Here is a 13,030-nt window from a genome sequence, read left to right as displayed (position 1 = left end):
GGTGGTTGTACCACGGTGCTAGTTTCCTATGTTTTAATAATTTCCTTTTTATAGGAGCGATAGAATCTAATGTTGTACGCAGTGAGCCTGCAGCACTATTAACAAGATTATCAATTTCGGAGGGACTAAAGTTGTTATAAGACTGTTATATTCAGACATGAGATCAGAACTACAGATGAAAATATGTAATCATTAATGCTATATTAATGATTTATTTATTGTTTTTAATTTCACTGCTTTTTCTCAATGTTTCCCTCAATCTTGCAGGCCAGATTACTCCATGCAGTATGTAATACTAGTATGTATTCACCCCTCTTAAAGGTTTTCATTTTTCTTACATCAATGTGTCAAAATAGATTTAAAGGATGAGTGTGTTGGATTTAGTGGCATCTAGCTGACTGCATTGTTTGGTTTGTCCCTTCTGGGCTACAGTAGAAATATGTATATACAACCTGCGGCAACACCTTTCTATCAGAACCAGCAGATAATCAGTGTAATTTATTTCACCAGTCAGTGCTCATTATGTTATAGCTCAAAGTGAAAACAGATCTCTAATAAGTGATCTAAGTTAATTACATATGAAATACAAATTTTCACCCCCTCTAATTCAGTATTTTATAGGTTGCATCTCGGCAGCATTTATAGTCTGTGTAATCTGTGTCAATATCATCTTTCTGTACACTGCAACAAGTCTTACTTCCTTCTTACTGTGTTCTGTGTTAACACACAGGAGGTAGGGTGTTAGATACCATGCAGCAGAGACAACATGTTCACGATCTGCGCCACCAGTGAGTGTATCTGTGCTTTGATTATCAGCTTTACACTGGATAACCTTCTCAGTTCACACAGGTTCATATAGTTTAGTGGCAATTCAGCAACACACCCAGCGTTCAAAAGGCAAGTGATTGAGGGAGTGTAATCCAGATCATTATACAGTTCATGTGTAAAACACAATGCCTATTTATCAACAACAACAGTAACACACTTTATGTCTCTTCATCACCACAGGTGATTACCCACTTGGTCTGTGTTCACGATGAAAGTGGCTTTGCAGTTTTTGTGTGTATGTTTTTAAGGCACGTGCCACACTGACATGAATCCCTGGTGGACTTCATTGTGTTTTTTCATCTGGGTTTGTTTATTTGTTTGGGTTGCTTTCATCCTCTGTAATTTGCTCCTGGCATATTGTTCATTTTTCAGTCACAGAATAATTTGCAAAGCACAGAAATACAAGATAGCTGTTTTCAGGTGTGACTCATATGTGAATATACAATGCCTAATGCCTTGAGTACAATCCCAAGTTTAGTCAGCAAAATCATGTTGTAAAAACCTCATGATTACAGTCAACTCAAATCACTCCTCTCCAGTTAATAGTGTTCTCAACCTGCCATAATAAAATTGTTCAGATATTTATTGTCTGAAAAGCGTGTGATATCAATACAAATACAAAAATGTGAGATAAGACCGAAATATGTCGTTTTCTGAGAATGTAGTGTACAATCAAAAACTAAGTATAGGCCAGTATGACAATAATATCTTTAAAGCTTATTTAATCCACTTTAGCTGAAAAAACACTAAATTCTGCCAAAAACATGTCCCCAATACAATCCTGTATCCCAAGCTTGCCTCATCTACCCTATCATTCCAGCTGCATTATGGCACAACAGATTTTGCTCTCAACAGATAGCATTCAAATGTGTCCTTTTTAGTTTGGGGAAGTGGCACTCATTCAGCCGGGCCATGTCAGGCCGTTCAATCTAATCTGCACTTCTCTTGACATATTGGCTTACGCCTGTTGTGCACTACGCCATTTGACAGTCAAAATCAATGTGGCTTAAGTAGAGATCCTGATCCAGCAGCAATCACGTCAGCAGCCCCACCTGCCTACTAACTCCTTAACCCCTGCCGCCTCTATGCGGACCTAGTCGTACACAGCATCATTTTCAATCTATTTCATCTTTCCAGTATGAAAAAACCCTCATTGATTTAAAACTGCCGGCATGATCGAAACCTATGGTGATGTCTCTTGGGGGTAAAAATTCCATTACCATGTAAAGCAGTTTCCATTTCTATCCCTCCGTTCCTTTAGTTTTATTGCAGATGAATTCAACAGGTTACTTGGACTTTGGGCAAGATTGAAAACCTTTTCCATTTCATGCACTTGAGGATGTGAGTTAAATGGCTTTGTCAATACCATACTCTGTATTTTGTTTATATCATACACATTATAGGTGTAAGTATATTGTTTTGAGAGCCATTTGGATCAGACAAAGAGACATTGTAGATTTTACATTTTTTGTTGTATTTCAGCTATGTGACCCAAAACAGGGTGATTCAAAAACATTTTTATTTGATCACTTTTGGCACATTGACACAGCCACATTTCAAACTGATTAGCTTTGTCTCACATTTGAAACTCCACCTCAGTTTCTTCTCTTCTATATGTGTTTCATATCTATTTGGTATCATCAAAGGCTATTGTGGAACGATGTGATTATACAGAGTGAATCCCTGGGACAATGGACCGTCATGAGTGACGGTGCAAGTCAAGATAAATGTAGGAGACATAATGTAAACCTTGTAAACAGATATATGAAAAACATAAGCAATTCAAGCAAAACACAACCAAAATAGTTCTAAATTGTCAAATTAAAGAAAATGGACCCAGTTTCGGTCCTAACCGCACATCCTCAACCTGTTGAGGAAAGTATTTTAGGCCTTGATACTGTAAACACCCCCAGCACGGAAAAATACAGTATAGAATAATTTCACAATACAAAACCAGCAGTGCCTGTCAGAGATGATTAATGCTTTTCTTACGAAAAACAGCGCTTTCAATTTTTTCATTTTAAGCCATTATGTATACTAGAAATGAACAAATCAAGGTGCGTTATTATTTTCTGAATGGCTGTAATTGGTGCTCAACGGCACAAACAATTCAAAGAAAAATAGGAGTCATCTTCAAATCATTTTTAAAATGTTTTCTATACAGCTTGCATCTCTTAACCACAGGTGCAATTTTTTTTCTACACTTATGAGGACATTTATTCAATTCAGTTGCTCTCCTAACCCTAAACAAAACGTTATTCCTAACTTAATTCATGTAATTTTAACCTGAAGATTTAAGAAAAGGAAAGCTTGCAAGACGCTGTTTTGAGGGCAGAAGCACAAAAACACAAATGAACACATTTTGTGCTGTAGCTTGGGTATAAAGTTAGTCCTCTGTCTGCTCTAGCCTCACCCTGGCCGACCAAGCCTCGCAGCATTAGGGAAACATTACCACTCTTAAAAGAATGTGCAACACACTCCTTCATGCATTGTTTGTCCTGATGGATGACACCCACAGCTAATGCAAACCAGAACCCACAACAAAAAATAAGCCTTAATGTGGTTAGGACATAAGCATCCTACATCCTCACTGACAAACACACGCACACATACACCAAATGAAAATTAAAAGAGCTACATTAGCCAGAGCAGAGCACTAAGGGAGCATAAATGAATAGCATTATGAAATGAGAATTGTCAATTGGCAGCAAAGATTAGTTGGCCTGAGCTGTTCTGTTTTTCTATGATGGAAAAAAACATTCTCAACATGGGAGAGGCTTTAACCAAACAGCAGTCTGAACAAAGGTCAGGTGATTCTAAATAACCAACAAGCCTTTAGGACACAAAGGACCATAATGAGAATTATTAGCATCCGCATTTGGATTAGTCATGTATATCTAATTCCCGCATGAAGAGTCTTTATCATTCATTTTTATTTATTTATATTAAGGACTGCTGTGCCTTGCATGGTACACTACTAATTAGGTTTAAGTGTTTGAGTGATGTGCTCTGGCAGCTCTGTTCTGATCCGCTGCTCAGTTAATCAGTCCTGCGAGCTCCAGTGCAGACATAGCATGATAAGACATAAAAATAATTCACTAGACTTGTGTACAGTTTTACACTGTGAGTAGATAGAGATCAGGTTTACATTAATCACAGATACCATACAGCTCTGTCCATTTCATTATCACTATATTGAGGACATTCCATGCCAAGCACAACTTCTGTTGTTTACACTTACGCCTCTTAAATTATAGATTTGTCACTTTCATCGCCGTTTCTCTAGGTTGAAGAGTACATGGTGTTGCAGTGCACATGCTTGCATTTATCTTACAAGGTGCCAAACGTACCTGTACAATTACAGTCCCATCATCATCACGCTGAGTTCTCATTCAACAGAAACGCTGTTTCTAAATTTGTCCCTCAGTCGAACTGGTGGGGAATTCAGCAACACTATATGTATATGGCTCAGTCGGCAAATCATTTCAAGGTTATCAAGGAGACAGTGGCAGCCCTTATCTAGGGCTTCATTTCCTTTCTATTATGGGATATGGCAGGGAGCAGGTCCCACACCGCAAAGCTGTTCTTTAAGGGTGTACTGTGGGGCTATAACATCACTTCCCATCTGGTCAACACCTTCCCTCCACTCTTAGCCGTGTCTGGGTGGAGAGAGAGGGAGCGAGGAGGGTTTAGTGAAAAGGGACTGGGAAGAGGTGAGAGCTGTGAAAGGAGGGAGGATAGAGGAAAGGCAACACAACATAAAAAATACAAAAATCATAAGAAGGGAAGCTGGCAAAAGTAGTAATGCAAAGCCTGTTGAGTCAGAGCACAGACATTGGGGAAATCAGAAAAGCTCAGAGCCTGTTTCTGTAGAGAGGCTGTGTGTGTGTGTTTGTGTGTGTGCATTTGTTTGCTACACAATTCTACCCAAACAAAGCACAAAAAAAACCCAGAATAAACACTGTTGCAGACAGTTTCCTAATTCCCTGCACACTTCTCATAATCGAAAGGTAGACACCTACTGAGATCTGTGAGAGTAAGATCTTTACCAGTGGTCTGTGGCTGGTTTAAAATGTTGTGTCTCCACTTCTGGGAGAGAAACAAATATGCACATCTTGGGAGGGAAGGAACTCTTTTGGATATTGAATGCAAGTATGAATACAGTGTCTCTGAGTCCCACATTCCTGTTGTGATGCAGTTCATAGAGAAGAATTAATTTTTCAGTACATTCTGGATTACCGCATAGCCACAGATAATCTTCTGACTGACAAACATTGTGATTGAGTGATTATTTATCAGAACATTTAAAATTGTAAAGATAATATGAAACACTACAAGGACCACTGCAACCCACTGCAACCTAATGTCTTCTTAGATATCCAGCAGGGCAACATTATCATCTGATTGGAGTCTTGTTTGAATTGTTTTTGGCCATCTTATGAATTTAAATGAAATTAAATAATATTTTTCTGTTTACCTCTCTTGTCTCCACCAATTCCTAAGAAACAAAATATGGGATTTATCAGCTTGATGTTCAACTTTCTGTATGTTTTTTGTTGATTTAGTTGTGCAAAGTTTTTATATTTTATAATTATTGAATAATTAATTCTCATTTATAGTTATTTACTGCAAGCATCAAGCTGTCAAAATATGTGTCTGTTTTACATCTGAGCTGTGAAATGTGTGTGCAGCCTGGACACTGTTACCGAAAACACTGGTGTAGCAGTGTGAAAAGTAGCAAATTTAAAATAACAAAACAAAGTCCTGTCACAGTGTGCAATGATGCATATACAATATTTCACAATGCTGATTCTTTGATGATTGAGTGTGTGTGTGTGTGTGTGTGTGTGTGTGTACTGTAATGTATCTGTAACTGTATACTGTACACAGTAGCTATTGTTTCTGTGTGCTGTTGGTGTTTGTATGTGTGCAAGGTATGGCATTCATAAATTGAATTTCTCATTAGGGAAGTAGGCATTAACAGTGCATTCACTATATGTGTTGTCATGACTTGTATGTAAAAATGAAGGGATGGGCAAGAGACAGGGGGAGGGGAGAGTGGGAGAGAGAGATTGTTGATGAGCTGGGAGCCAAACAGAAATCAGCACAATTTGCTTAATGAAATTAGGGACAGTTGAACTACACAAAGCCAGCCGTTGGTTGACAGAAGAAAGCATTTACCGCAGGACGGCAGCTCGCTAACACACAAGAACTTGACCTGAGTGTGGTGTTGTCCCCCGACCACACGCCTGCTAGTCTGACTCCACACCGCTCGTAAGCTCTCAAGTGAGGCACCACCTCGCACCTGGCCACCTCTAAACCTCTACTAGACCCAGGGAGTCCAGAGTGGGCTCAAAGGGGGGCATGCATCAACAGACAAAGGAAGAAAGGGACCCTTCCAAAATGGAAGGGAATGAGGAAACCCCCATGTCGGCTTCTGCTGAAGCCCTGGACAGTCCCTCCTCTGAGAGTTTGGGAGCTCAGGCAGAGCAGGCCCGAGCTACTCTAACACCAGACCCCCGCAGTGGATGTGGGTTTTTCTGTCAGCCCTGGTGTCTGCTACTCGCACTGACCCTACTCCTGCTTTCTCTCCTTGGCAGCTGGGCAGTGGTCCACCTCACCCTGGGGACCCACGGAGGATCTCCTTTTCGAGTCTCGGCCAGCTACGATCAGCGGATTCCACAGGATGACACAGCCACCATCGAGCCCCACTTCACCACCAACTGCACCATGGGTAAGTTGGCATATCCATTCCTTTCAGAAATGGTTGTAGGGTAATGGTGATGCTGCCCTTTACATAGCCACTTATATCTTTGACCTATTGTTGATTTTGTTAAATTTAAAATTTCTGTGAAATATGCAGAACTAAAAAAAGATCAGTTAATCTGTAAAACAATCTTTACATTAACCAACAACGAAAAATATTTGTTAGGGGAAAAGAGTACAAACAAATGTATTAGGTGAGCTTTCTTTTGTGTTCAGTTGTTTTCTTTGTGTTTCCGTGTTTCTTTCTGGGCTAAATGTGTCTCACATGTCTGCAGAGTGACCAAGTTCCCAAAGCAGCACAAACATGTCAAACTGGAAATTGCTCAGCTCCATTCTGTGATTTTTAACTTCATTACACCATGTTGTGCAATGAAATGCGTAGACGGCTCGAGACTGAAATAATATCCTTCTCTGTCAACCTCGAAAGCTCCTGAAATTGGATTAATATAACTGATTCAATTTCCTCTGAGCTAGATACAGAAACACAGCAACTCTTGCTTAAACATTTCAAGTTTGCATTGCTGTGGAAATATGTATAAAATGTTTCCTCTAACAGACAGATGTTTGGTAGGCAGAGATGTCAAAACCAAGCAGGTGATGTTTTAATGGAACATATTGTACCATTAAAACATCATAATCATTATTTTTCATTAATCATTATTTTTCAACCAGCTACTTGTTAAAAATAGGCATGAGATTCTGAGTGAGTGAAATGGTGAGTGTCATTTCAGGGTTATGTAAGAAAAGTTACCCAACATGTTTACCAGACCAGTGGTTTTTAAACTGGGGTCCTTGGACCAACAGAGGTCCTTGAGTGGGTTGTAGGGGGTCCCCAGAAAAAGGAAGAACAGAATATTTTAACTTTTCTGAATTTTTTTGGAAGTTAGAACAACAAGGGGAAAAAATTGGTTGGGCGTTTTGATTGATTATAATTTATAGTGTTCCTAGTTTGAGCTTTGATTGAGTATGAAGACTTTCTTTATCTTCAATCTTAAAAAATAGATATTACAGATTATTGGATTTCTATTAAATTGAAAGTATGTGGCCTAATATGCATCTATTGTGGGGGTCTTAAAAGTAAAGCATGACCAAGAGAAATGTTTTACCAGTAGCTCCTTATTATGGACTAAATTAAATCTGGTAGCAGCACTCAAGAGAGATCCGTACTTGTACTTGGTTGTTGCCCTCACAGACTTACCTTTTTACTGAATCTAGATTTTCAATATTAATAAATGTATATATTGTAATATAACATTATCATGCTTCCCTGTTTATTCACATCAACTTTGTTCATGTTCTAGATGTTGATATTTTACTGTGCATGTGTAAACAGACATTTTCTGAATTTTTTTTTTTTTTCAGTGTAAAATGTTAGATAGGCTTCTTAGTTTGCAGTTTATTTGTGATTTATAGTTATTCCAAAAATACTCTTTAGAGGCGCATGGGATACTCTTCTGTGCTGTATTGCATCTGCACTACAGGGAACATGCTGAATGAACTATAAAAGCTGTCTTTGACATTCAAAAGCAACCCTAGTCCCCCTGCAACCTGAATATCTAAACAAAAACCAGTGAGACCAGATTTATAGATTTATGGAGATTCTAATGGAAATTCAGTCAGTACATATAAAATATGGCCTTAGTTTGTGTCTTATTAGTATTCATTTATTAATTGTGGTCTCAAAAGTGTTCTCTAAACAGATAACATGAAAACACAAGAAAAGGTTGGCTTAGTTTGTTTTTCCTTTGTTTGTTTGTAGGATAGTGGCATTAACAAGGCTACTGGACACTGTATACCTGGGAATATTTCCTTGTTATATTAGCAACTGTTTCCTACCTATCACCTTTTATCATCCTCAGTTGCCCTAATTTATGGCTAGAGATTTTTGGGCGTATCACTTGGGGCGAAAGACAGACAGATGGACCAGAATCATGCGCAACATCCACTTTAATCCAGTTCATGTAATGCTACACACCAGAAGACATTCAACTATCTCTTTTTACAGAACCATACATTACATCCTAAAAAAATTCTTCATTCCCCAAGGCTTTTTGAATTCAGACAGATGTGCACAGTCCAAATTGAATCTCATCTACTGTTATTGAGTCAGAGTATCTTTGAGCTCTACAAAAATATAATAGCTTTTATGCTCGGTCAATATTTAGCTCCGGATAAATGAAAAACAAAGATTTTTCTAGCTCTAATTCCTCAAATTCGGTTCAAATGGGATGTTTGGACTTGAGGTCAGGTAAGAGCAGTTAGCTACAGGGAACAATTCATAATTTGATGCATCTGAGTTTCTCACAGCTTGCCAACACTCCAGCCTGATAACAGATCCAGAACACTCCCCTATTACGTTATCTGCATCTAGTTGTCAAATATGTAAATGATGTGAGAAAGAGAGGAGAGAGATAATGAAAAAGATAAAACAATGAACATTTAACTTTAACTCCTGCTTTAACCTAGACTATCCTAATCTTAAACTTAAAACTAAGTTCTTGTTCTTAAAGTAGTGCTTGATATAAGGGCTGAGAGGATCAGGCACTTCCCCAAATTGTTCCCGGAATCACTTTGCATGAAAGTGCGAAACAAAAAAAATATAAAAGTTCCTTAAATTCACACACACACACAAACAATCTATCCCCCTAAAGTATCAGTGATTCTTTGTCTAACTGTCCTTTCTGTCACTGTAAGGAAAGGGCAGAGCGGGTGCTGATTTGCTCATGCAAATCTAGCCTCGGTTGAACAGTGTCTAATTGTTCTCTACTCTGGGTTCACTGTGTTCCTCTTGCCAGGCAGCACATAAGCCATGGCTAGTAGAAAGAAAAAGCATGCAGACGTGCTGTACTCTCCTCAGGCACCACCTGGGTCCCCAGTAGAACACCCACTACACACATCCCACTCTCAAACTAAACCTTAATCCGTCTCGGCACGCTCACCGTGTGGCCTCGCCACATTTTGCGGTGTTCTAAACCTCCCCCACTTTCCCCTCCAGCACCTGTCACAAACCTGGGCTCGAATTACCTTCCTTCCTACCTAGCGCAGAACATGAAGCCAGGGTCCTCGATTAAGGCTCTCATACTCATTCCCTGGCAAGGACAGTTGTTTGCTGTATTTCTTCCCGGCCCCTGCATTTAAAAGTAGCTGATTACTGCTATTAATGACGTGTATTTGGGGCAAAGCCTAGTCCAACTTGGGTTTGATTAATTGTATTTAATTTGGACATAATGGTTTGAAGTTTTCAGCACAGAGAAGTCTTTGGACATGTTTTATGTTTCCTAATGGTATGGTTGCATAATGGTTTCCTGCAGACAGATTTGTTCTAAAAAATTCTCAAATCAGTGAGAGAGAAAAACATGCTAATGATTAATTTCATTTATGCCCTCTTGTGGAACGTTATTATGTGTTGTCTTTTGGAAACGTCTGCCTTAAGATATTAACAGTCAGAATTCATAATGTTCCCAACTTACTGTCAGCTGATTCAAATTCATCTAAATCACATACATAAATGTAGTCTTAATCAGCTCTCCTTGTGATCTTTTGAAACTGAATTGGAAATTTAACAATGTCCATTTCCTCCCTCTTAGTTGTTTTCTTGAGCAGAAAGGCAGCGATTACTCAAGCCAGTGAAGTGCGAGGAGATATAGTCAATACAGGATAAATAAATGGAGCAGTGTCTGACTTCTTTCTCCATACCCTTCCACTTTAATTAACTCATCAGTCACAGGGCCAACAAGCAATCCAATTTGTTGCCCCTAAAGTGACTTGTGTGGTTATATGCCTATCTACAGAGCTCATCCTCTTGACAGGAAGTTAGAATCCCGCCTTCTGTTAGTATTTTTCTGATGGCTGTGGCACAGCCGCACAGAGAACGTAATTATTCAAGCACAGCAAACCCCGTCAATGACACTCTTAACCTCCTACAGTTTCTCATCCTGGAAGTAAACAGAGACTACTGTGATGACTGACAAGCTCATTACCAGGTTGTGTCAACAGAAGATTTGACTTTGCCTCTGTCAAGGCAAGGCAGAAGGTCACATTTACCTTTACACTTATAACAATGTTTGTCCATTGAAGAGCATATTTGTATATGTGCTCATGTATTACCCTGCAAACTGTCACAATTAATTTTTCCAATTGGACATGTAGCTGAGACAAGGCAGCGGTGAACCCCGTGGGAATTTGAACCAGTGACCTTCCCTTCCCTGGCCCATTTCCCTAACCATTACACCTTGCTGCTGCTGCGGGCCCTTAATGGAGCGTTACGGCGAGTCTATACTTTGCGATTAGGTACACTGCAGCATGAGGGTGTCCCTAGGCCCATCAATCACACCCGGCCCTGTGGAGGCAATGTGGGAAATGGGTTTGGTGAAAGCCAGTGGAGTGGACAGAGTGTTAGACATGTGGATGGATGAGCGATGGGTTTTTTTTTTTTTTAGAGAAAAAAAAAAGCCATTCAGTATCACTGTGGTACTGAGACTAGCCTTTAAATACACACAACATATCCAGTTTAAGCTTTTAATTGAGTTTTCAATTTCGTTTTGACTGCATGAATAAAATAAACTCATCCCTTGAGCTTTTGTTATTGGGTAACAAGCACAGGCTGATATTCAACAAAAATAAAAGCCTCACACTGTAACAACAATCACACACTCGTTTTTATGAAATCAAAAGAATGTCAAAATTTCAGAAAGTGTATAAGGTTTGAGGGATGTCATACAGTGACGCAGTGCCCCATAAGGATGAGTGATAGAGTATAACTACATAACATTGTTTCCCATCAGTCAGCTCTGCATTGGCTCATCAATCCATAGAAGCACGTGTGCAGACTGAATAATGTCGAGCATATTGCATTTTTTTTAGCACAAAGTGTGATTTTTTTCTGACACACAAAAACACATCCTGTACGTAGATCTTCAGATACTGGATCAGTTCTTTTAACAAGATTCTACTTGTAAAGTTTTCAGTTGCAGGATCAAACTTATAATGTAACTTTTGTGCTAATTAACATTAACATTTACTGTTAGAGGCCTCTGGGTTAAGATTCTCAAAGCTTTAATGTTTAGTTTGAACCAGGCAACTATGCAGCTTTCAGAACATAGCTCCAGATCGTATTAAAACTGTTCTTCTATTTACCTTTTAAATTAAGATTAATATACACTGATAAGCCATAACATTATGAGCACTGACAGGTTGAACTGATCATAACACTGATTATCTGGTTATCATGGCACCTGTCAGTGGGTGGGATATATTAGGCATCAAGTGAACATTTTGACCTCTAGTGTTGTGTTAGAAGAAAATGGGCAGCGTAAGGATTTGAGCAACTTTGACAATGGCCAAATTGTGTACATATCTTCCCATGTTTCTTATACTCCATATGTGTGCAAGAAAGAACCATTTGGAATGAAAACAGTGAAAGTTTGACTAACACGGGGCCCGCATGCACTAAGGGTAGGCACTTCAAAAAACCCTTTCTAATGCTTATCATTTAAATTTTCCATATAACAATCAATAAAAGAAAATTATATTTTTTGTTCATTGTAAATTAAAATTGTGGAATTGATTTTTAAATTCAGTCTATGGAAAATCTATTGGATGGAAAAGGGGAAAATGTGAAAATCTGAGTACTTTCATTTCTATCCATGCCTTTGGGTTTAAGAGCTTGACTCAACTTGCCACCCCTCGTCACACGTGCTTCCAAGCATTACATCCAGTCTCCAGACTGTCATGGCTGCTTACATGGGCAACTACTGTCGGCGAGTCATATGGTTTGAGAGATATATATGGTACTTTTCCCATATAGGGTAGGATGAAATCTTAGATATAACTGCATTTGAAACTGTAGTTGACTGCCTGCACTGCCTGGTTTACGTTAGTAAACTGTTCAGTCTAATCTTGTGCTATATTTTCACTACATACAGTATGTATGGCTCGACTCCACTCGCTTTTTGTTACCACTACTTGGTTTCCACTGTAGATAGTACTTTGCCTAGTGCCCCCTCAACGTAGGCAGAGCTGAGCATCAGAGAGATGGTATTCCAGCACTTGGGAAGCAACCAACAGGGAGTTTTACTTTGGTCTTGAGAAGCTGCAGCCTTTATTCATTGACAAACTGTAGCCTACCCTGTACACTTACTGCAAGACTGACAACTTCACTGCTCTCTTTTCTTTTTGCACTTCACAGTTCATCAGTGGTCTGCAGTGTTTTCACGTCACCTTTTAGTATTAGCTCTAGGTTTTTGAATTGCTTGAAACTTAAACAGAGTTGATACTAAAATAACTGTACTATCCAAACGGATAGTGGAAAAGTGTCTTTAAAGCACGAAGCACAAGCCTGCAGTCAGCAGGACAGCTGATGTGTTCTATCTTTAATTGACTATATATATATATATATATATATATACACACACACACACACACACAGCTGGCCACA

General features: G+C 39.0%; 1 protein-coding gene across 1 annotated transcript in view; it reads left to right on the top strand.

Moving 5' to 3' along the window:
- LOC118336964 (leukocyte tyrosine kinase receptor-like) overlaps positions 1–13,030 on the top strand; it is a 186,595-nt gene that overhangs the window by 106,186 nt on the left and 67,379 nt on the right. Inside the window, 1 exon segment of the mRNA XM_035673737.1 lies at positions 6,429–6,562. Within this exon segment, the coding sequence (XP_035529630.1) occupies positions 6,429–6,562 (134 nt within the window).

This window comes from Morone saxatilis, unplaced genomic scaffold (genome assembly GCF_004916995.1).
Source record: "Morone saxatilis isolate NCDOM2014 unplaced genomic scaffold, NCSU_SB_2.0 Contig3, whole genome shotgun sequence".
Classification (NCBI taxonomy): domain Eukaryota; kingdom Metazoa; phylum Chordata; class Actinopteri; family Moronidae; genus Morone; species Morone saxatilis.
The sequence above is the reverse complement of the archived record's forward strand: the minus strand, read 5'-3'. Positions and strand labels throughout refer to the sequence as shown.